This window comes from Primulina eburnea, chromosome 11 (genome assembly GCF_022965805.1).
Source record: "Primulina eburnea isolate SZY01 chromosome 11, ASM2296580v1, whole genome shotgun sequence".
Taxonomy (NCBI): Eukaryota; Viridiplantae; Streptophyta; class Magnoliopsida; order Lamiales; family Gesneriaceae; genus Primulina; species Primulina eburnea.
The window spans coordinates 9,775,562-9,801,854 of record NC_133111.1 but is presented as its reverse complement, the minus strand read 5'-3'; the positions used below and the strand labels follow the sequence as shown (position 1 = coordinate 9,801,854).

At 36.0% G+C, this 26,293-nt stretch overlaps 1 protein-coding gene and 1 long non-coding RNA gene across 2 annotated transcripts in view; one reads left to right on the top strand and one right to left on the bottom strand.

Moving 5' to 3' along the window:
* Positions 1-12,308: 12,308 nt before the first annotated feature.
* Positions 12,309-15,243, bottom strand: LOC140805374 (uncharacterized). Its single transcript, XM_073161646.1, has 5 exons — positions 14,429-15,243; positions 14,068-14,287; positions 13,704-13,753; positions 13,226-13,626; positions 12,309-12,814 (listed from the first exon to the last, which is right to left on the bottom strand). Exons 1-5 carry the CDS (start codon positions 15,241-15,243, stop codon positions 12,309-12,311), a joined length of 1,992 nt encoding a protein of 663 aa, XP_073017747.1.
* Positions 15,244-18,037: 2,794 nt separating this feature from the next.
* Positions 18,038-26,293, top strand: part of LOC140804785 (uncharacterized) — a 29,970-nt gene continuing 21,714 nt past the window's right edge. Inside the window, exons 1-2 of the long non-coding RNA XR_012112201.1 lie at positions 18,038-18,141; positions 19,032-19,122. This is a non-coding gene — a long non-coding RNA (uncharacterized lncRNA). The remainder of the gene's footprint in view (positions 18,142-19,031; positions 19,123-26,293) is intronic.

Here is a 26,293-nt window from a genome sequence, read left to right as displayed (position 1 = left end):
TCTGATCTCTGGAATGACTTTGGAAATGACAACTGATTTGTTCTTCTGAGACCTCGGTTTCTTCAATATTTTAGGAGAGGGTGTTTTCTCCGAAGCACTGACATGGAAAATAAGTTTCCATTTGATTGTTAGTTGACAAGCCACAGCTTTGGCTTTAGCAATCTTCACAAACTTGGAGATACTATCATTCCAATCTCCTGCTTGATTTTCACGAACTTTACTCGTGAGATGTCCAGCTTCATTCTGGTTGGCTGAACATTCTTGATGTTGAACACTTTGAATTTGGACATCTTCTCAGATAAGGGTGTCAAAATCAGACACGGCCCACCAACCCGACGCGGTTCAACCCGAAAAAAATGAGGTTTGGGTTTGGGGTTTTCGGGTTCGAGTCAGATCGGGTTGGACCCTGACAACTGACACGAAAAGAATGATCGGGTTGGGTCGAGTTCGGATTGACCCGAAAATTTTAATTTTTTTAAAAAATATAATTAATAAATATTGCCTACATTTTTATATATTGAATGTCTCAAAAAATATTTATTATATATTTATATAATAAATTTTCATAATTTAGTAATTATTTTGAACATTTTTTTATTTTTTAAATAATTTTTTATTTGATTTAGTAAATTTATTTTATTTTTCCACAATTAGACTTTCAAATTTAAATCATATATATGAGGGTTGATTTTGTTATTATGTATTTAAATAAATTGTTTTTTGAATTTTATTTAATTTAATTTTTTAAAAATTCAAAATCGGGTTAATTGGGTTGATCAGGTTGATTCGAGTTCAAGTTTGGGTTGATAGTTTTCGGGTTGGCTAGGGTTCGGGTTGGGTTCAGATTGAGCAATTTTTTAATAGTAATATTGCTCAACCCGACCCAACCCACCCAACTCAACCGAATTGATACCCTTATTCTCAGCTGTGTCACTGAGAATACCTGAGCTCTCCAACAAATAGCTTAGCTACAGGGCGAATTCATTTGATTGCTTTGATGATTGAACCATATTTTTCAGAATGTTGAAGATGATTGCTGACCATTTAAAATTTGTGTCCTTCATAATTGCAGTCACCACTTTAAATTTCTCCAGAGTAAGGGCAGTAAAGGAACCTGCCTTGACCAGAACGCCCTTGGAAGCAATATCAGTCAGCAACTGTATCTCTGGCTTCAGTTCCTTCTTTGGGTCAGAGATCTTGATCTTATTCCCATCAGGAGATAGCAGAATCTGCATTTCTTCAATATCAGCCATGGTAACTTCAGAGAAGTGAGACAAACCTTCAGTTGATAGTTGGAAAAGATTGTTGAAAAACGCCTCATCTATAATTAGTGTCTGGTTGTTGACGTTTATAGTATTCTTGCCATTTTCAGAAACTGAGTTCATGTCATAGATTGCTTGAATCTCCATTGTATAGATATCTTGGGTTGCCATTCCCAAGATTTCCTCAAACCCGTAGCTTTGAGCTTCAGAAACATGCTGCGAATAGGTTCATTCGAGACGGATAGAATCGAATCGAAATCAATAGCCATAGCGTTGAGAATATAGGTTTGGTTTTGGCTTTTCATTTGCTTAGATTTTCTGCGAAAAGTATTGCTCTGAGTTTTAGGTGTGAATGAATGAACTGAGGAAAGACGACACGAATATATATGTTTGTGACTGTTCAAATTTTTGAATACGTGACAGTCCAAGGTTAATCCGTACAAGTATCATTTACTTCAACCGTAAATTTAAAGTGTAAATCAATGGAACTATTTGTAACCGAATTTCTATTAATATTCATTGAATGTTATAATTAATGAAGTAATATTAAAAGTCACAAAACTTGTTATGGAATCTTAACCGAATTGATAATTAGTTAACATATATGATAAGATTAGTTGGGCCGAGAACTGAATGATCTGTTGGGAACTAAGTCAGTTTAGTTCAAGACTAACTGATAATTGTCTTATCGGTTAATTAATCAAAATTCAATGTTCCTCCTAAATTAAGCATTAAGATAAATCGGTAAGCCCTAAAATATTTCTAAAGTAATAAAACTTAGTCTCGAGTAATGGCTTTGTGAATATATCCGGTGCTTGTTGTTCAACTGAATTATTCAGTCTGATGTCCTTCTTGAGAGCATGATATCTGAATAAGTGATGTCTGACATCTATATGCTTTGTCCTGGAGTGAAGAAATGAGCTATATATAATCGCAATTATGCTAGTTTTGTCACAAAAGATTGGTGAATCATCCGATAACACCATAGTCTCTTAGTTGTTGCTGAATCCAGAGCAGTTGAGCGCAACAGCTTCCAGCAGCTAGATATTCTTCTTCAATTGTGAAATTTGCGATGGATGTTTGCTTCTTGATGAACCAGGAAATCAGTCTGTCTCTCAGGAACTGACATGATCCACTAGTTCTTTTTTGATCAAGTTTACATCCTGCATAATATGCATCTGAAAAGCCAACTATTGAAACATGAGTCTTTAGCAAACAAAGCCCACATTTTGTGTGCCTTTAAGATATTTTAATATTCTTTTGACAGCTGAAAAATGCGATTGTTTAGGATTTGCTTGAAATCTAGCACACATACAGAAAACAAATACAATATCACGATGGCTAGCAGTTAGGTAAAGTAAGGAACCTATTATACCTCTGTAGAGTGTCATCTCAACTGATATTCCCCATTCATCTTCATTTAATTTAATTGATGAACTCATGGGATTATTTGCAGCTGAATATGTTTCCATGCAAAACTTCTTAAGCAGTTCCTTCGTATATTTAGTTTGACTGATAAATGTACCGGTTTCCATTTGATTCACTTGCAGACCAAGAAACATTGTCAGTTCACCCATCATATTCATTTCGAAATTATCCTGCATCAACTTAGCAAATTTCTCGCATAATTTAGGGTTAGTTGACCCAAAAATAATATCATCAACATAAATTTGTACAAATAAAATATGATATTTCTTTGTAATTTGAACAATATTTTATCAACTGTTCCAACAGTAAAATCATGATCAATTAAGAATTTTGATAATGTTTCATACCAAGCTCGGGGATCTTGTTTGAGGCCATATAATGCTTTGTTGAGATGATAAACACGATTAGGAAATAAATGATTTACAAAACCTGGTGGTTGTTCAGCTTAAATTTTTCTTGTAACTGACCATTGAGAAATTGCTTCCAGTCGAGCAACTGGTGCATAAGTTTTGTCATAATCGATTCCTTCCTCTTTTCTGTATCCTTGTGCAACCAACCTGGCTTTGTTGCACACAATGAACCATCTTCGTTCAGTTTGTTTCTACATTCCCATTTTGCACCTATAATTGACTTTGAAAGTGGTCTTGGAATTAAAATCCAGAAATTGTTATGGGTAAACTGATTTAGCTCCTCTTGCATAGAATTTATCCAGTTTGGATCAGCTAGAGCTTCATCAGTTTTCTTAGGTTCAAGTTGAGAAACAAATGCAGAGTACACAAATAAATTAAATGTTTGATTTCTAGTTTATACCAGATCAGATGGATTACCTATCACCAAGTCTTGTGGATGTGATTTACTCCATCTGTAGTTGGAACTGGTTGGATCATTTTTCGTAACTGTCTCAGTTTGTAACTGAACATTTCCTTCATTTTCAGAGTCAACAGTTTCAGTTTGTATTTGAATATCGTTGTGTTCCACAAACTGATTGTTAGGAATAATTTCATATTCAACTGTTTGATCAACCACCTCTGATTTAGGTGTTTGAAGGATGATTCGATTGATGTGAACTTTTTCTTCACTTTCATCGTCCAAGCTAATTTCTGTTAAGCGATCAGTCAGCTCAACTGGATCAGTTGACTTTGCAGTTAGAGTAGATTCATCAACTACAATATGAATTGATTTTTTTACGTTTAAAGTACACTTATTGAAAACTCAGTAAGCCTTGCTAACTGATGAATATCCAAGGAAAATTCCTTCATCTGATTTAGTGTCAAATGCCATTAAATGATTTTTTCCATTGTTATGAATAAAGCATTTGCAACCAAATATTTTGAAATAAGACACTACACTTTTCTTTCCATGCCAAATTTCATATGGTTTTTTCAAATGATTTTTACTAATCATTGATATGTTTTGAATATAACATGCAGCGTTTACTGCTTCTGCGCAAAATCTCAAAGATATAATAAAATCAGTAAGCATTGTTCTAGCTGCTTCTTTAAAAGCTCGATTTTTTTTTTTCAGCTACACCATTTTTCTGAGGTGTTCTTGCGGCCGAGAACTCATGTTTGATTCCAGATTTTTCTAAAAACAGAAAAAAATTTGGATTGTCAAATTCAGTCCCCCGATCAGACCTTCTTATGTCAATTTTTTCCAACTGATTTTTCATTTAATAATCGTTTGAAAATTTTAATCAGTTGTGCAGCAGTTTGTCTTTTGATTTGAGAAAGTAACACAAGTAAATCTTGAAAAATAATTGACAATCACTAAAGTGTATTTCATTCCCCCTAAACTCATGATTGGTATAGGACCAAACAGATCCATATGCTACAGTTCTAAGCATCTAAAGGAAGATATACTCCCTTTGTTTTTTTTTTAAAAAAATCTTACTTGTTTACCAAACTGACATGCTGAACATATTATATCTATTGAAATTCAATATTAGTCAGAGCGATATTTTTTAAATTCAAGTGGTTCAACTTTATATGCCATAACCAGTTCATGGATAGTGTTAGTATCGGTTGGGAGTGAAAAAAAAAATTTTAAGGAAGGGGGGTTGAATAAATACTTAACAGTTTTCACAACTTTTTCGAATAAAGAGTCAGTTTAGTGATAAACTGAATTCAGGAATCTTGTTATCAATATCAATCAGTTAACTAATGAAAGTGCAGAAATAAACTGAATGAAAAATAGAATAAAATTGAAATCAAGGGACACAAGGTTTGTGGATGTTCGGAGATTTGAAACACTCCTACGTCACCCCTTCTATATCAAAGATATGATATTCACTAAAATACTTTGATCTATACAATGAATTATACAAACCCACTTCAGTTTGGACTTAACAATGCCAAAACTGAAACTCTTAGATTCAATATGATTTATCAGTACTCAGCTGATATGTAACTTTCTTAGTACAACTGATCTCTACAAGATCGAATAATATAACAATAAGTGTTTTGCTTTTATGCTCAAGGTATAGCCTGAAAGCTATGAATGCGTATGTTGAGCGTGAGCTTTTGAAAGCTTTTAAAACTAAAATAGTATGCACAGAGTTCTGCTTGATAACTTGAACAATTTCGTAGCTTAATTATTCTTCTACTGATCTTTCTCGGCTATTTATAGGCTTTGCTTCCAACGGTAACAATGAATACATTTTGAATCTTTATATCCGTTGTATAGCCACGTCAACATTCTTCTGTCAATCGTACACTGTAGCTTTTCTAAAATGCGGCGTTCCCACTACATCTTGCAGTTCGCTCTTTTACAATGGTCGGTTGATAGCTACGTTCCTTAACTTTTGACGTGTAAAACTGATTTATCAGTTGACAAGGCCGATAGGATTAACTGATTGTTCTCAACTGATTGTAGTGTAACTGATCAGTTTCAACTCATCCAGTTGAATACAATGTTCAGTTAGCTTAGTTCAATTGCCTTAGATTATATGCGCACTAATCTTCAGTTCGGGCAACTATCAGTTTAACGAATCTTTCAGTTCAGTTACCTTCAGTTTCTCAATTAGTTGTTCACTTTTTTCACGCTTAATTTTTCAAACTCCGAAATAAAGATATCAACGATTTCCCATATTTTTGGCGTTTGAAAAAGCTTAGAATTTATAAACTAGCCAAACTGAACTTCTTGTAGATAACATACTCTTTTATTGATAACTTATTCAATGTACATATTCATACAAAGAATGAAAGAATAAAAGATTTTGTATAAAAGAATCTTCTACTTACTGATTGAAAATCTGCCAAAAAATTTCACTGAATATAAAGACTGTCTTCTAACTGATCTGGACTTCTTCATTTCTTTGCTTTCTTCTCAGGTGGTCCTTGATCATTTGGTTGACTTAGTCTTTTCTTGGATAGCTGCTACTGTTCTTTTTCCTCTTCCCCATTTTTTGTCAAACCCATCAACCTTGATAGATACTGCACGGACTTCCGAGGTGACATTAGATATAACAGACAATAAATGTTCTGGCATTAGATAAATTTTCTTTGTCACAATTGTTTCCAACAGTTCAATGCGATTTTTAAACATGTCTTGAGTCTGGAAATGTGCTTGAACCGTCACTCGGTCTTTCTTCAATTGATCTAGTTGGAGAAATAAGGAAGTTATATCCTTTGTAACCTGGTGAAGGTTCTTCATTGTATTCTCCTTCATAGATTCCATCTTTAATGTGTGCAGCAATTGGGTTGACTTAATATTTAATATCAAAAATAGATGAAATCAGATTATGGAGGTTGGACTAATGTCTTATATCATAGTTCAGTAGCCATTGGTATATGAGGAGACAGAGCTTCAGATGATTCGGATTCTTGCTCCTCATTTGCTTCATTAAAAACTACCAAGGCCCTATTTGGTGATTCAGTCTCAACCATTTCTGAAACCATTTCTTCAACTACTTTTTGTGGAGCTTGTTGAGAAGAAGTAGGAATCTGAACTGCAGTTGAGCTGATAGGCTCTTCAGTTTTTTTTGCAACTGATACGTCACTTGGTACTTCAGTTGGTGCTGATTGCAACTGAGTCATTACAGTTTCAGCTAGGACTACTTGTTCAGTCGTGGCAGGCGACTGAACTGCTTTTTCAACTGCTGATATTACTGGCTCTGAGGCTGGTTGTTTAGATGTGCTTGGGTCTTCAACTGATTCTTCAGTTATCACAGTCAGCTGGATGTCATCGGCAACTGACTGTATCACTTCATCAGTATTTACTAATGACAACTCAACATCAGTATAGAGTTGAAGACCTAACGAAGCAGAAGATGATGGTTGAGCATCCCTTGAAGAAGGAGCAGTTACTTGCTCATTTTGTTCAGCAACTGTTTCCTGAGATGGCTCTGGCTGATGATTTGATGGTTCCGCCTGCTTTTCTGAAGAAGAACTTTGGGAAGGTGTTAGAATATTACTCTATGAAGGAAAACATAATGAAGAACCTGCACCAGGTCACCAAGGACATCACTTCTTTATTTCTCCAGCTAGATCAATTAAAGAAAGACCGAGTGACAGTTCAAGAACATTTTCAGACTCAAGACATGTTCAAGAATCACATTGAATTCTTGGAAACTGTAGTGACAAAGAGAATGGATGTGATGCAAAAACAACTAATGAATGTCATATCAGATGTCACCTCGGAAGTTCGTGCTTTATCCACCAGATTTGGTGATTTTGACAAAAAGGGGAATAGGTAGAAGAACAACAGAATTTATCCAAGAAAATACCTAGTCAACTGACTGATCAAGGACCAGCCGATAAACAAGCTAAGCATTAAAGAAGTCCAGATCAATAAGAAGACAATATTCTTATTCAGTGGAGAAAATTTGGCAGATTTTGAGGATTTTTAGAAGATTCTTTTATTCTTTCATTCTGTGTACGAATCCGTACATTGAAAGAGTTGTTAATAAAAGATTAATTTATCTACGAAGAGTTCAGTTTGATCAGTTCATATATTCTAAGTTTTATCGAACACCTAAAAAGGAGAAATTGTTAGAAATGAACAACTGATCAAGAAGACTGAGTGTAACTGAAAGAAAACAAATCGTAAACTGACAGTTCTGTGTAATTAAGGCAACTGGATCAAGCTAACTAAATTGCGTAGTCAACTGGTTGATCAATTGGAACTGATCAGTTAAACTACAATCAGTTAATCATATCGGCTTTGTCAACTTATAAATCAGTTTGACACGCCATCAGTTAAGGAACGTAGCTATCAACCGACAATTGTACAAGAGCATACTGCAAAACATAGTGAGAACTCCGCATATCAGAAAAGCTACAGTGTACTATTGTCAGAAGAATGTTTACATGGCTATACAATGAATATAAAGATTCAAATGGATTTATTGTTACTGTTGGAAGCAAAGCCTATAAATATCCGAGAAGATCAGTTGATCAAGAGTAATCGGTGATCTAGAATCTGTAATCCAGAAATCAAGCAATCAGATATCAAGCAATATTTGTGCATACTCTTTCAGTTCTAAATCTCTCAAAGCTCACGCTTAATATATATTCATAGCATTCAAGGCTATACTTCAAGTTTAAAAGCACAAACATTCACTATTGTATTATTCGATCTTGTAGAGATCAGTTGTGCTATGTAGTTATGTATCAGTTAAGTACTGATAAACTATATTGAGACTAAGAGTTCAATTTGGCATTGTTAAGTCTAAAACTGAAGTGAGTTTGTACTAATCGATATATAGATCAAAGTCTTTTAATAAATATCATATCTTTGAGATATATGGGGTGACATGGAGTGCTCGAAATCTCCGAACATCCACAAATCTTATGTCCCGTAATTTCAGTTTTTATTCTATATATCATTCAGTTTATTTCTGCACTTTCTTTAGTTAACTAATTGATATTGACAAACAAGATTATTGAATTCAGTTTATCACTAAACTGATTCATTATTTGAAGAAGTTGTGAAAACCGTTAAGTGTTTATTCAATCCACCTTCTAAACATTTCTTCACTCCCAATCGATCCTAAGAAATAACATGATATTATTCAAATATATATATATATATATATGTACAATAAATAAACAGTAACACAATGAAAATATATAAACGGTTAATAATATAATCACAACACGTTATTATAATGAAGTATCATAGATTTTTTTTTATATATGACATGATATTGTATATTAAATATATACACAATAAAAATACATAAACAGTAAAATAAATATTCTTACTTTTGAATATTGTTACCTTGTGTTTTAGAGCTTGGAAAAATATGGAAAATCTTGGAGTATCGTGCTGATAACGTGTTAAAATAAAAAATATATGGTAAAAAGTAAAAATCTCAAACTCACAAAATATATTAAATTACACACTTTATAAAAATATCTTCAATCAATTGTGTTTTCTTCACATATAAATAATTACACTAATTTTCAATATTTCCAATTCTTATTTTCAACCATTATCACTTAAAAGTGAATTTTCTTGATTATCCTGCGAGGAAAAACGAAGATAGATGGTCCCTCACAATCAGACATCATATAGAGAGTGACAGCAATTGGGGGAGGCAAACAAGAATGAGGCTATCAGAAGCTAAAGAAATAATGGGACTTCATTCATTACCCAAAAGAAAGTCTCGAAGAAGTGAATACAGTAACCGTCATATGCCTCCTTTATATCAATACAAAGAAATATGAAAAACACGCTCATGCCTCTAAATGGGAGAAATAAGAAAAGATTAACAAGGACAAGTAAAAACAATACGCCCCCTCAAGATGGAGCATGGATGTTGTGAATCCCCATCTTGGACAATAACATGAGTAAGCGAGTCGGTAGTAGCGACTTGGTAAACAAATCAGCAAGCTGTAAATGTATTGAAAGATGCAATATCTTGATGAGTCCACTGTGAAGTTTTTCTCACAATATGGGAATCAATCTCAATGTGCTTCGTTCTCTCATTAAACACAGGATTGGATGCAATATGAATGACCGATTGACTGTCACAAAATAGCACAGCAGGTTCATCACAAGAAATGCAGAGGTCCTTCAATAATGATAACAACCAAATCACCTCACAAGTAGCATTGGCCATCGACCTGTATTCTGCTTCAGCGGATGACCTGGAAACAGTTTGTTGTTTCTTGGATTTCCATGTTATTAAGGACTCACCAAGAAGAATACTGTAGTAACCCGATTCCTAATTTGAGTTAATTATCGGATTAATTATATTTTCGGTGGGATCGGAAGGACCGAACAAGTTCGGATCGTCCGATGAGTTCGGATCGTCCGATGAGTTCGGATCGTCCGAGCCAGTGTCGGACCGTCCGAGACAGGTGGCTGGACACGTGGAAGGGTTCTGGACACGTGGTAAGGTTCGGATCATCCGATTGGGGTTCGGATCGTCCGAGACAGGTGGATGTACTCGTGGAAGTCATGCAAGGATCGGATCGTCCGATCCGAGTTCGGACCGTCCGAAGTGTGCCGGATCGGAGCTTCCGAAATGGTTCGGATCGTCCGAACATTGGCTATAAATAGAGGCGCGAGGCTTCATTTGTGACTCGCCAATTCAGAGAGTTCCATAGCATTTCAGTCGTTTTTGTGAGATTCTAGTCTTTTTCCGAGGTTCGGGCACTAGCGGGGAGCTGCTGGTCTTGTAGCGGAGCTGTGCTCTAGTTGGGAGCTAGCGGCATCAGTGGGCTAGCGACGGACGAAGGTTTGGAATTGTATCAGTATTATCTCAGGATTATCTAGTTAAGTCTGGTAGATAAGTTTTAGTGATGGTTTTCACTTGATGAATAGGCTTGGACTAGACCTGTTGTCTGGTTATTCCAGTGGATTAGGATTGCTGTGATAGAAGTACGAAAGTACTATCCGAGATATCCTGGTCGAGTATACATTCTTATATGTGTTGCATGATTATGTGGTGCATTGATATATGTCATATGATGCATGCTATTATGTCACGTTTATTACTGCATGTTGCATTTCATGTTGAGCCGTATCTCCTTCGAGATAGCCTTTACTGTTGAGCTGTATCTCTTTCGAGATAAGATATATATCTTGTGGGGCCGCTCAGCCCTGTCTTGTCTTGTGGACGCATGGACACCGAGAGTACACAGTGGCCGACGGGTCGGGAGGGCTTCGGTGATCCGGGACATTTTAGGTCCACGTCTGTTCTTGCAGTGGATGCAGTGACCCAGAGGTAGTACCGCGCGGCACTATCCACTTGGCGCCTCTAGACTGAGCATTTTGAGATCTTTTGTGACTCCTGTTTCTTGACTACCCTGGTATCATATCATAGCATGTGCATTTCATATAGGTTTGTATACTCATGCTTTTGTACTGGGCGTTCTTATCGCTCACGTCCTCGGTTTTGTTTATCTTGGACACCCCATTTCCACGGGGCAGGCCTCAGGTTGGATGGCTCAGGAGGAGCAGGAGGAGGACATTGAGTAGCTGGTTGGTTTAGTTTTCAGTGTTTTCCATTTGATTTGATATAATTGTAGCAGATTCTTTCAGTTAGTTGAGTATTTTGGATTTCGATTGGGTTGTATAAACTATTGTTGTTAACCATATTTCCGCTGTTATCTCTGATTTTTATTAATTAAGTTAATTGCATGCTTAGTTCTCAACTAGTAGGTGATTCTGGAACGGGTCACTACATTTAGGTGATTCTGGAACGGGTCACTACAAATACAATATCCAGAAACTTATCGCCGAGTGTCTTGACAAGCTGCCCAATCCGAGTCAGATAAAAAACTAAGTTTGAATGGGGTTGATTGTCCATAAAAGCGACCTTGACCAACCGTGCCTTTCACATACTTAAGCACTGAATACACAGCTTGTAGGTGTGGAGTTCGAGGCTTAGATTCAAACTGAGTTAGCTTGTTAACTGAATAGGCAAGGTCAGGTCTTGTGATGGTTAAATACAATAGCTTCGCCATTAGCCTTCGATAGAGAGAAGGATCACTCAATAAGTCACCATCTTCATTATTTAGCTTTGAATTGACATCCAAGGGTGTTGTGCGAGCATCCTAAAAGACCCGCCTCAGTAAGTAGTTGAAGTGCATAGTGTCGTTGACAAATAGAGATGCCACAAGACGATCTTGCAACTTCTATCCCCAGAAATTACTTCAAGCTGCCCAAATATTTTAGTTTAAAATGACTATTCAAGAACATCTTCAAGTCTAAGGCTTCCTTCTCATTATCCGTGGCAATAACAATGTCGTCCACATAAACCAACAATGCCAAAAAGTCATCACCCCGTGATCGAGTAAACAAAGAGCTATCAGCATGTGACTGATGAAAACCAATGGTGAGCAATGTAGATGAAAATTTGGAAAACCATTGACGTGAAGCCTGTTTGAGGCCATACAAAGATTTGTGGAGCTTGCAAACTGCATTCATGGGAAGATTTACCCCTTTTTTTTAATATCCTGAAGGCAATGACATGTACACCTCCTCATTTAAATCACCATGTAGGAAAGCATTGTTGACATCGAGTTGGGTAAGAGACCAACCACGGATTGCAGCCAACGCCAGTAATGTTCTGACCGTGACAATCTTGGCCACAGGTGAGAATGTTTCAAAATATTCCAACCCCTCCTGTTGTGTGTATCCCTTAGCAACCAACCGTGCTTTATACCTCTATAGTGTGCCATCGGCTCTAAATTTAGCCTTATACACCCAGCGAAACTCCACAACACTCTTCCCATGTGATAAAGAAACAATAGACCAAGTTCGATTGCTTTCCAGAGCTTGCAATTCAGCATCCATGGCTTCGCGCCACTCTGGTTTCACAACAGCTTGGGAGAAAGTATTTGGTTCAACAATGGAAGATATGTTGTGAACAAGAATTTGGTAAGGAATGGAAAGTTTATGGTTGCTAAGAACATAAGATAAAGGGTGAGTTGTGGAGGTAGGAGGGGAAGATGCAATGGCATAACATTGATAATCAGTCAACCATGCTGGCTTATTTGGAACTCGATGTGGACATGCAACAACATCATTATTGGAGCTTGCAGCCGGATCATTTAAAGGATGCGAAGAAAAAGGGGCTTGGGTTGGTAAAACAGAATCAGAGAAGAAATTAGAGTCCACAGAAGGAGAAAATTCACATTGGAAAGGGAAAACATTCTCGTGAAATGTTACATCTCAAGATATATAAATTTCATTAATGAGAATATTATGCAATTTATATGCTTTTTAACCAGGAGGATAACCGAAGAAAACAGATTTGATTGCTCGGGGAGAGAATTTGGTATGATGGCTAAGAAGAGTTGAACCATAGCACAGGTAACCAAACACCTTTAAATGAGAGTATGAAGGACTTTTATGAAAAAGTATATCAAAAGGAGATTTATTTGACAAAAGGGATGTAGGTGTACGATTAATAAGATAAACGGATGTGAGAATGCAATCACTTCAGTATGCTAAAAGGATATTAGACTGAAAAATTAAAGCCCTGGCCACATTCAAAATGTGTTGGTGTTTTCTTTCTACAACAGAATTTTGTTGTGGTAGTTCCACACAAGAATGAAATGGAATAGTTCCTTCGGACAGACTTGAAAAATTCAGAGAACCGAAATTCGGGAGCATTTTCGGATCGAATTGTTTTATTTGCTTGTCAAACTGTGTATGAATCATCCGACAGTAGGAAGGAAATATATGCAGCACATCGGATTTAGATTTAAGCAAATAAATCCATGTGTATCGAGATTGATCATCAACAATTGTGAGAAAATATTTGAAACCATCAACACTTAAAGGATTAAATGGACCCCAAACATCAATATGAATCAAATCAAAAGGACTATTGGACAATGAACTATTGGAAATAAATGGCAATCTTCTTTGTCTTGACAAAGGGAATATTTCACAGTTCAATATATCATTGTTATTGATGGGATTGGTGTCCAAAGCTTTTCCCAAAATAGATAACTTGGGAAAAGAAGCATGTCCGAATCTATAATGCCAAAGTTGAGACGTGGAAAGGGAAACATTATAAATGTAGTAAAAGCTAGAAAATGACATAAAATGTACAGGTCGCCCACTCTTCTATCCATCCCAATCATCTTGTCCTGGTTGAAAACCTGGATTTGACAAGAATCAGGAAGAAAAGAGACCGAGCAAGGAATTTGTTTGGTTAAGGAACTGATGGACAACAAGTTAAATTTGAAATGAGGGACATAAATAACATCTTTCAAGATTAGTTCACTGGACGATTTAACTGTCCCTATGTGGGTAACCGATGCAATCGAATTGTTAGGCAATGTGACACTAGAATGAAGCAGTTTGAAGGCATGGAAAGACTTCAAAGAACAACAAATATGGTGTGTGGCACCCGTGTCTATGATCCAAGATAAGGTAAGAGCAGAAGTAGAGTTAGTGAATAATGAGGATGTACCGGAAAAAGTGCAGTATCAGGTTGACACTGTGAAACCAAAGTATTGTTGTCACCAAGCTGAAGTTGCGAGCTTAAGAATGCAATAAGCTGCCGGCAATGATCTGGATTCAGAGTTTCACCAGTTTTTGGCGGTGTCACATCAGAGTAGCTGCGAGCATGATTAACATGGACTCTTCCTTCACTCTCTTCACCAGTAGTTGGCAGTGGCACATCAGAATAGCTGCAAGCATGATTAACATGAACTTTCCTTCACTCTGTTTCTGCTTATACCTTGGATGACTGAGGGTATCCGTGCAATTTGTAACATTTGTCAACAGTGTGATTGGGAAAATGGCAATGTGAACAAACAGGCCTATCAAACTTGGTTCCCTTAATGTTAGGAGCACCTCTTATAGCTGCAACGTTCGAGGTATTGAAGACTAGTGATTGATCAGGTAGAGTTACAGAAGCATCATGATGTATAGATCTTTGACTCTCCTCCTGAACAACCAAAGAGAAAGTCTTTGAAATCACTGGCAGTGGCTCCATCATTAAGATCTGAGCACGGATTTGAGCATATGACTCATTTAAACCCATTAAGAATTGCATCACACACTCCTGATTGTGATAATCCAACCATTCTTTTATCAAACCACAGTGACACACGAAAATCGGCTGGAAATCTTTCAATTCGTCAAACAAAGTTCTCATTCTAGTGTAATATGAACTAATATCCATAGAGCCTTGATGTAGTCCGGTCAAGAGATTCTTTATTTGAAAAAATCTTGGAGCATTACTTTGATGGAATCTATCTCTTAGATCATTCCAAATTTCATATGCCGTGGATATGTATAATAAGCTATCCACAATCTCTCGACTGACAGAATTCAAAATCCACGAGATCACCATGTTATTACAGCAAATCCAAACAGCATATAACAAATCACCAGATGGAGGGCGTAATTGTGTACCATCAACAAACAAAAGTTTATCCTTAGCGGTCAAAGCCATTGACATCGCTCTACTCCAGGTATTATAGTTGTTACCTGTAAGTAAATGAGAAACCAAGACCAAACCAGGATGATCGCCATTTTGCAGATAGAACAGTCTACTCGAATCTTCGTAAGATACTCGACCACCTGAGTTGTTTGAGCTTGTAGCTTGAGACGAAATTGGTACTTGATTTCCTCTCGCCATTGAAGATAATCAGAGTTTCAGCTTAGAGATTAAGCTTTGATACCATATCAGAAGCTAAGAAAGAATATCAGAAGCTAAAGAAATAATGGGACTTCATTCAATACCCAAAAGGAAGTCTAGAAGAAGTGAATACGTTAACCGTCATGTGCCTCTTTTATATCAATACAAAGAAATATGAAAAACACGCTTATGCCTCTAAATGGGAGAAATAAGAAAAGATTAACAAGGACAAGCAAAAACGTGTTTTGCTTGTTAATAGAGGCCACAGTGGGTATTGTTTGGAGACTCACTGACACAACGATCATTTGAATCAGGGGGTTGGGGTGCTGCTCTTGCTAACATTTATTCAAGAAAGGTGATCTTTCTCTTAATCTCCGAAGATTTTCATTTGGACGATCTACTTGTTTATATTTTTATTTGGGTATGCAGATAATCTATCAAAAACTTGGCGTTTTGACGTTTGCAGGTCGATGTAGCTCTTCGTGGGTATGGTGGATGTTGGATCTCGGTTTTCTACGTGTCCAAAAGCAGCGGAAGTTTTAAAAAATTTATTTTGACATTCAAAATTATTTTGGATACTCGTATGGTTTTAACAATTAAACATTCATAGGGTGTTGAAATTTTATATCTTTGGTGAATGATTCACATGGCTCCAACTATTTCGGAGTTAGCGGAGATAGCTCTTGATGAATTCCCTACGAACTTTCTTCGAATCTCATTTTTTCAATCTTCGAATCAGGTCCATGACCGGATTACTTGTTCCTCTTTAAAATTGCACTAGAAATTTAGAAGATATTTTTCGTTGGAGATTAAAATTAAAGGTGTCACAAATAACCCCTAAAATCCTAGGAGTGGAGGCCGAAAATTTTGAGAGGAAAGACGAAGTGTTTTTCGAAAATTTGGAGACTAGTGGTGGCTAGGTTTTTAGGTCTCCCCTTTAAATAAAACCTCCATGGCCCTATTACCATAATATAATACTTAGGCCTATTTAATTAATATTGATGAGCTTGATTAATTAATTGGACTAGTCTAACTAGTTTAATTAATTAATCAAAGTCCACTAAAACTTTAATTATTTAGTATGTTGGACTTGTACTCCTACAAGCACATTTAAACATACTTCTCACTATATTTAATAAACTCAACTTTTGAGCTTGATGATTTAAATTCCCAAATAATATAAATTCAACTCCTTGAGTTTATTCTCTTCAAATTTTATAAATTCATAAATTCAACTCCTTGAGTTTATTTTCTCAAAATTTATTTATCATAAATTCAACTCCTTGAATTTACTATATCATAATATAAATTCAACTTCTTGAATTTATTTTCTCAACGGCAACAAATGATCCAGTGCTTCTGTGACCCTCAATGGTTCAGGGATACAGCTAGCCATTGGTTCACAACTCTTTGTGACTCAGGACATAATCCTTTATTTGGACTTACCCTAATTCGTCTCATTCTATGTATCAACAATTTATCATGAGGATGTCAGAAATCATATTTCTGATTAAACCCATTGAATCATGGTAAGATCGTCTAGTAGCATCGGCCCATGATTCCCTAGGTATCACTGATAGTGCCTGCAAGAACCAGTCGATTATGATTAGTGTACAGTACGGTCCCTTCATATCATATATCGCGATCGAATCTGCAACCATTGGTTCATCGAGGGTGCATATTAATTCAATAACTATGTGACACATATAAATAGTGACATCACATGTACTATTGGAGAACTTTTTCTCCAACGTACATCTCATACTCTAGCTAGAGATTCCACACACTATTATTTCATCAGATCACATAGGATATCCACACCCGTAGGTGAGAGGTGAATCCCCGACTACAATGCACTGGCTCCTATATGTGTCGCAACTGTACACAATCTCGCCACCTGATGACTCTCCTGAAGCCGGTAAACGAGTCAAAAAACAGCCCTAGCATATAAAGCCTCAGTGTTGTCTCGGGTCGTAAGGACTATTGGTGTACAATCATAACCACATACTTATCCTTTTAATTAATGATAACCACTTGGAAAGTCCGATGGATAGTGGTTCGATATAATCATCATATGACTACCCATCTGCATGTTTGGACATCTCTATGCCCTTACCAAGAAACGTGGTACACAACATCACAAATGCTAGTCTCAAGCTCCAGCGAATTTTATCCATTTTCAGGCGGCTGAATCGAGTATGAACGAATTTAGATCATACAGTGTTTACAAATGAGTTTCAACATCGAATTACGATTCATTTGTATTAAAGTATAATCAAGGTCTTTATCTATGTTTGACAATATGGGTACACAGATAAAGAAATAACAAACCATGAAAAAATGAATTATATTAAAATAAAGATTGTTTATTACAACTGAGTTAATAAAATCACTAGCCAACAGTTGTCTTGCAGTGCATCTACTCTAACAGTGGATATAACACTAGGTGGGCTCTGTTCTTGTTGCATCACCTTTTGCCTCTGGTAATAATCAACATTCTTGACGTTTAACAAATGTTCATCTCGTGTTTGTTTAATCGTGTCGTTTTTTTTGTGATTCTTTCCCTTCGAATGAATTCGGTTCAAGTGTTCTCCAATAAAATTTGATTATTCCTATTTTTAGTACAATTTGCGGGATCCCATAAGTTGATGTAGATTGAATGGCTTTCTCTTTGGCCCATAACATATTGCATTGAAATGTGTAAAGATTAAGATGACTCCCGAACAATAAACTATCCTTTTGATTTCTATTTTCCTCTCAAACTTCTATCCTGATCTTCGTTGTTTTATTGATATCGGGGCTAATGATGCTGCTCTATTAGGAGGCACTGGTGAAAAGCAGCATGTGCCCATGGAAGAGTACAAGGAAAATCTTAGAAAAATGGTTCAGCATGTTAAGGTTTTATTCTCCATTGTGAACGCCAATGTAGCACGAACATTCTTAATTTTTTTGAAGTATCGAACACGGATACGAGACACAGATACGTGTGTCGGATACGGCAAAATCGATGTCATTAACTTTTGCATGTTTGACCAGTTGGATACGTCATAGACACGGCTAGGATACGTCATGAACACGGCGGGGACACGTTTTTGGATACATTTCGAAAAAAAATGAAACTTTTTTAGCATTTTATTTTTGAATCACTCCCTGAAGTTGTGCATTGTATATATTTACATCTATGTATATATAATTCTATAATATGTTTATATAAATACGTATATCTCAACAATTTTTAATACTATATATATATATATATATATATATATATATATATATATATATATATATATATATATATATCTTTTAATAATTGTCGTTACTTAGCCGTATCGTATCTTATATATTCAAAATTTTTCGTATTTGTATCGTATTCGATACGATATCCGTATCCGTATCCATGCAACATAGGTGAACGCAAATAATTCCATAGATTCCTATTTTTCATCAAAATCTTTTTTAAGAAAATTATCATTGCTGGGAACTATCTTTGAAGAAGTTTTATGCATCTGAAAGGACTTGTCTTGTATAACTTTACCCTTGCTTAGTTATAAAATAAAAGAATTTGTGACACTTCACATTCCTTTCATCTTCTATTTCAATAATTTTCTTGAAATTGATTAATATTTTACTCTGTAAAATATGTTGTCTGTTCTGGATTTCCGAGAAAAGCTAAATCCTTGGTGAAGAAATTCACGTAATATGATTTTAACCTGTTGTATATGATTAAATATGGACAATAAAAGAATTCAAGTGAGAAGTTTTATTTGTTTTAATGATAACTGCAGAGTTTGTCTCCCAAATTGGGAGTCCCAATACACTCGTTGTGTTCATATCTCCACCTCCCATTTGTCTTCAACGGCGCAGAGAGTTTGCAAGGTATCACTTATTTAGCATCTTCTCACAGTCCTTTTGTGAATTGTAAGATGTGCATATCCTTTGATAGCGGATTATTTCTCTTGATGTTTGTTACAGAGGCTAGATGGAAAGGATGAATTATGATACTTATAATGACATTCACTGTGTATCAATCCAACCGCATAATATCAAATGTCCAAGAACGAGCTTTTAACTTCTGACTGGCATGGGCCCAGGATGGATCACTTCATTTTTGTTAAAGTAGTCAGATTTAATTCACCTTCATGTTTTGATTCACAAAATTGTGTACATAGAATCTCAAGTCATAATTTGGGCCTTAAACTTCCCCCTTTATCATAAATACTACGTCAGCCACCTGCTTGGAACACCTCATGTAAGAAAATTGTGACCCGTAAAATAAACGTGTTGAAAATGACGACGGTCATTGCCAACAATTGTTGAAAAATTTGTACACGACAGCCTCAAATTTTGAAAATTAAGATGCGTATACAAATTTGGTTTGAATCTCGAGCTCCCAAAACACTCGGTGATCGTATGAGTGTGCCTATAAATACCGAAGGCATTGGGGTCCCTAAACACACAATCTCATATAGAAAACACACCATCTAAAGGAGTGTTGAAGTATTTAGAAGGCTTCAATCGAAAAGAAATCAGAAAGCTTCAACAAATTTTCAATGGCCGGAGGTAACACTCGATTTAAGTTTCCGCAAATTATATCATGTTTATATATACGTGAAAACATGATTTTTGAGAAAATCTCTAACATTTGGTATCAGAACAATGATACCTCTGCCTTGATTTTTTTTAATTTGCTTAATAAGCTTGAAGTTTGGATATGAACTTTAAGAAAGTTTACGTACCTGAAAATTTCTTCGGAAAATTTCTTCACGTTGCACTTCGGAGTTCTCGGATGAGATCTTGAAAAATTGTATAAAGTTTCTGAATTTGAAAATTAAAGGAGAAATTTGATATATGGAGAGCAAATTTTTTCGAAAGAAAATTTGCGAAAGAACAATTGCAGAAGAACAGATGAAATGAAATGTTATACAATCAATAATTTCAACGTTCATTGCATTGTAATAATTGAACGACAAGGGTCTAATTGAATGAGAGGAGACCCACATGCAAGCTAAGTCTTCAATTATAAATCTCTTCAATTGATTGACGGAGGTTATTGATTTTTTTTTTAAAAAAATTATTAATTAAGTGAGACCCACATATATTGATTGTGCATGTGTGATGTGTCGGTTAAAATATATGTGTGTAAATATATATATATTTATTTATTTTATTATATTTAATAATAATAATAATAATAATAATAATAATAATAAATAAATAATTAATGTGTAATGCCCAAGATTTAATTGTTGTAATCAGACGTTGATTAATTGACGGAATTGAGGTTATAGGAACTCAAATGAAAAAGCAGGGCATCGTTACATTATAAGTCAAGATGTTAGACCGAACATCTCGCGCCCGAGCGGTAGAAAAGAACCGCCTGAGCGCCAATTTTACTTCTTGGACAGAAAGTGTGGCACCCGAGCGGTAATTTGTGACCGCCCGAGCGCCAGAAGATGTTCAGTTGAGGATCTGGACAGAAATATATATATATATATGTATATATATATATATAAATATATATATATATGTATATATATATGTTGGAAACTTTCTTCAGACAGCAACGAGGAAAGAAAGGGAGCAACCGAGGGAGGTTTCAAGTTTTGAATTTAGAATTCGATTTGCGAACAATTCGCCCGTCTGATTTTGAATCCGAGTACGGTACCATATTCCTATCGACGAAAGCTTCAAATGTGCGTAAGATTTCTTATGTTTTGTGATGATTTGAAATTATGATGCTGTCAGAATTAGATATGATTCATATATAGTGTTCCTGATATACTAGACATCGTAGAATCGAAGCCAGACCAAAGAACAGATACCGTATGAAATTGTTATGATTTACGAAAGGAATTGATTGAGATTTGATATCAGATATGTGTCGTTATTGATTATGAATTGAGATTTCACTGTTATTATGTGTTCTGGATATACAGATCATTATATGATTGAAGTCAGATCGAAGAACAGACTGTTTATATAATTGTTATGATTTTTAGAACTGATATGATTGAGATAACACAGATTTGAGATTATGATCTGTTATTGTAACAGTATGATTCGTACTAATATCGATTATGAGTTGTGGTATTATATCTGGGATGTTGAAATTGACGGGGTTATCAAGACTTTATTGTTATACCGTTGAAACATCAGCAGATTGACATTTGATCAAATTTGTTATTGATTGAGATTGTATTTTGATTTGGGTATTGATCAGAACAGGTCTTGAATTGAGTATAAATTGATACAATATATTTGATATTGTTATTGCCAGATTTGGGTATGGACAGATTTGAATTCGAGACTTCGACTTCGTCAGATCGAGAAGATAAAGGTATAAATAAATGATGATTCGGGATTGCACAACTCGAGTTAAGTTTGACTTGAGTTTCCCAAAATCACATACTTTATTTTATTGCATTGATATTTGCAGATTATCAGATTGATATGTTTAGCCGATTGAATTATAGCAGAGCCATAGTTTGAGTCTAGGGCAGATCAGCCTAACTAAGGCAGAACCGCCAGGTCTTTGAAAGAACTGCTAAGACCCTAGACTTATGGTGTATCGATGAGCTTAGATGTAGATCAACTTCTATTGTAGACATTCGATACAGCATGCCAAAGTCTAACTTAGATCGGGATCCCTAGATTAGAAATAAGTTGAGATGAGATAACGAGTTATTGACTTAAATACAGATTTGTATTGATTCATGTAGTCAGATTGGATACATGTTTTAATGATTGTTTATGCATTTATATATGCTTTATATGATTGCATGCTTACATTGTTTATACTGGAATTTATTCTCACTGGAGTATCCGGCTGTTGTCTTGTTTTGTATGTGTGCATGACAACAGGTGGGACAAGATCGGGGTCAAGAAGATGATGAGAGAAGACGAGTTTAGAGTGGTGATTCCGGACTTATTGTAGATTTGGTTTAATACTTGAAAATTAGTAGTTGAACCTTAGACTAGTTTGAATAATTGTTGTACATTATTATACTTTTATACTGAGATGTATATTAGTTAAATTCCATTACGTTCCGCACTTATATTTAAAAAAAAAAATTTAGACCCTGTTTATCTTAATTGATAATTAAATCTCAAAGATGATTAAGAAGATGATTAGCGTCCGGGTCCCCACATAATGTGTTATTAAGTTATATGTATAATTTGGTATACATATAGCATTTGGTTAAATAATTTCTACACATTAAAATATTTCCAAATTCAGTGCAATTTTCAATACATGTCTAGAAATTATTTTTGCTTGTTAAATAATGTCAAACATTACGGATAAGTGTTTGATTTGTACATGCAAATTTAATATTGTGTTTGCATTTATTCTTGAAATTTAAATGCAAATTGTATTGAAAAATATTTTTGAAAATAAATATTCACATTATATTCATATTAAATTATATTGAGATGAACATATCAAGTAAGATGTGAATATAATATGATAAAATATTTCAGATATTCACAATGAACAAATAATCTTCACTTTATCACTACTCTGATAAAAGAGAAAAACTGATGAGAAGTCCACATTTTTATGTAAATGTGATCCTCACTTTATCACTACTTTGATTGAAGAGAAAAACTGATGGGGAATGTAATTGTTCATATTAAGTAAAAATGTGAATATAAAGTTATTTAATATGAAAAATTTTGGCTTATAAAGATTCACATAAATGTGGATAATTAAGTTGAATAATAATTATAAGGTGACGTAAGAAAACATGATCTGAGGGAGTTCTTCATAGACCGGTTTAAACTGCCTTGACTAGCCACTGGTCTCCCTGAGGAACGTTGCTCTGTCTAGGAGTTGGGTATTTAAAGGGCCTTAGCACTACCTATCTTTCCTGGGAGCACTCTTGGAAAGTGTTGATTGCGAAATAACTATTATATAGAGCATTAAGTAAAGCCAAAATTTTGTCCAGTGAACCGTATAATTTTAAATAATTGAGGAATAGCCACAACATCCTTAATTATGAAAAATTATGCATTAAGTGGATTTGGATCACATAATGGTCATCAATTATATTTAATTATATAAACATAATAAAATTTACCCCACAGGGATTTTGAAAGGATCGGTTAATCGAATAAAGAGTTTTTAGAAGGGGGGGTTGAATAAACACTGCTCTAATTTAAATATTCTTCGACAATATGAGTTCAGTTTTGTTACAAACTGAAACTAGATATCCTGTTGGTCAATAACAATCAGTTAAACTGAATAAAACAGTTGCGGAAAATAAACTGACTGAAAGATAGAGTATCTAACTGAAAATGAAAACTGAAGTAATGACACAATATGTTTCTAGATGTTCGGAGACTTGAATAACTCCTACGTCACCCCTTCTATCACGAGGATAGGATATCCACTAAAAGACTTTGATCGAATACACGACACTGTACTGACCCACTTCAGTTTGGACTTATCACTTTGCCAAAACTGAAACTCTTAGTATACAACACTTTTATAGATCGTAACTGATCTTAGCACCACTTAGAAAATCTATCAAAAATTACAAAGTGCTATATAAGCTCGAAAATGTAGTCTTGAATACTACTGATATGACTGATAAGCGTGAGCTTTGATTTCTGATTGTGAGTAAATATTTTTGCAGCGTAACAGCAAGTAGAATGAGATAACTGAAAGTCGGGTTGTTTCTTCAGTTGCTGCCTTCGACTATTTATAGGCTCTCCTCTCAACGGTAACATTAAAGAATGTTTGAATATTCTAACCGTTGATTGTCACGTCGATATATTCTGACAGTCGTACACTGTTCATTCTGCAATGCGGCGTTCCACTACTAGTTGCAGGTATATGTACTATTTTGTCTGTTGTCGCTTTCAACGGATGACGTGTACTGCTGAGAGATCAGCTGGTAAGAAATCAGTTGACGAGAATGAGCTTCAGTTGTATCGATCAGTTAACTGAGTTCAGCAGATGACGTGTTCAGTTGATGATCAATTCAGTTGCTTAGTTCAGTTGGTAAGTCTTTTGTCAAAGCACCGGAATTAAGCTTCCAACAATTTCCTCCTTTATGGTGTTTGACAAAACTTAGAATAAAATATAACTGAATAACTGAACTCTTGTAGATAAAATAAGATGTAGATTCAACTGAACTCATATTCTTCATAAATACAAGAATTTAAGATTACTTCTGCTTTTCTAAAATCAGTTTAAGTCTCTTCCCCCTTTTTGTCAAACAGCTCCATCTTAGTAGATAATTTTCGAACGTCAATTGATAGGAGCTTAACAGAGTCGGAAATATCGCTGATAGCAGTAGTCATTGTGTAGTAACCCGATTCCTAATTTGAGTTAATTATCGGATTAATTATATTTTCGGTGGGATCGGAAGGACCGAACAAGTTCGGATCGTCCGATGAGTTCGGATCGTCCGATGAGTTCGGATCGTCCGAGCCAGTGTCGGACCGTCCGAGACAGGTGGCTGGACACGTGGAAGGGCTCTGGACACGTGGTAAGGTTCGGATCATCCGATTGGGGTTCGGATCGTCCGAGACAGGTGGCTGTACTCGTGGAAGTCATGCAAGGATCGGATCGTCCGATCAGAGTTCGGACCGTCCGAAGTGTGCCGGATCGGAGCTTCCGAAATGGTTCGGATCGTCCGAACATTGGCTATAAATAGAGGCGCGAGGCTTCATTTGTGACTCGCCAATTCAGAGAGTTCCATAGCATTTCAGTCGTTTTTGTGAGATTCTAGTCTTTTTCCGAGGTTCGGGCACTAGTGGGGAGCTGCTGGTCTTGTAGCGGAGCTGTGCTCTAGTTGGGAGCTAGCGGCATCAGTGGGCTAGCGACGGACGAAGGTTTGGAATTGTATCAGTATTATCTCAGGATTATCTAGTTAAGTCTGGTAGATAAGTTTTAGTGATGGTTTTCACTTGATGCATAGGCTTGGACTAGACCTGTTGTCTGGTTATTCCAGTGGATTAGGATTGCTGTGATAGAGGTACGAAAGTACTATCCGAGATATCCTGGTTGAGTATACATTCTTATATGTGTTGCATGATTATGTGGTGCATTGATATATGTCATATGATGCATGCTATTATGTCACGTTTATTACTGTATGTTGCATTTCATGTTGAGCCGTATCTCCTTCGAGATAGCCTTTACTGTTGAGCTGTATCTCTTCCGAGATAAGCTATATATCTTGTGGGGCCGCTCAGCCCTGTCTTGTCTTGTGGACGCATGGACACCGAGAGTACACAGTGGCCGACGGGTCGGGAGGGCTTCGGTGATCCGGGACATTTTAGGTCCACGTCTGTTCTTGCAGTGGATGCAGTGACCCAGAGGTAGGACCGCGCGGCACTATCCACTTGGCGCCTCTAGACTGAGCATTTTGAGATCTTTTGTGATTCCTGTTTCTTGACTACCCTGGTATCATATCATAGCATGTGCATTTCATATAGGTTTGTATACTCATGCTTTTGTACTGGGCGTTCTTATCGCTCACGTCCTCGGTTTTGTTTATCTTGGACACCCCATTTCTACGGGGCAGGCCTCAGGTTGGATGGCTCAGGAGGAGGAGGAGGACGTTGAGTAGCCGGTGGAGTTATTTACTCTTTGATTCGATATGGTTGTACCGTATTCTTTCTTTTCATTCTGAGTTGTTATGGATTTTCGATGGGGTTGTATAACTATCATTTGTTGACCTTTTGCGCTATTATCTCTGATTGTTATTAATTAAGTTAAGTTGCATGCTTAGTTCTTGATTAGTAGGTGATTCTGGAACGGGTCACTACATTTATGGTATCAGAGCATGCTTACGATTTTGGGATATAGATTCTGTTTTGGGATTTTCGTTGACCATTTTACCATTTTCCCCATTCTATCTTGTAGCGATGGCTGACCACTTTGGTGATGAGAGTAGTCAGGGGAGTGTAGGTCGTTGGGGCGACCAGGATGATCATAGGCGTCATCGTGAGCATCGTCATCGTCGGGATGGTCCTAGGCGTTTTGATTTGCATCGTTTTATTCAGATGGGGCCTAAGCCTCTAGTCGGTGGAGAGA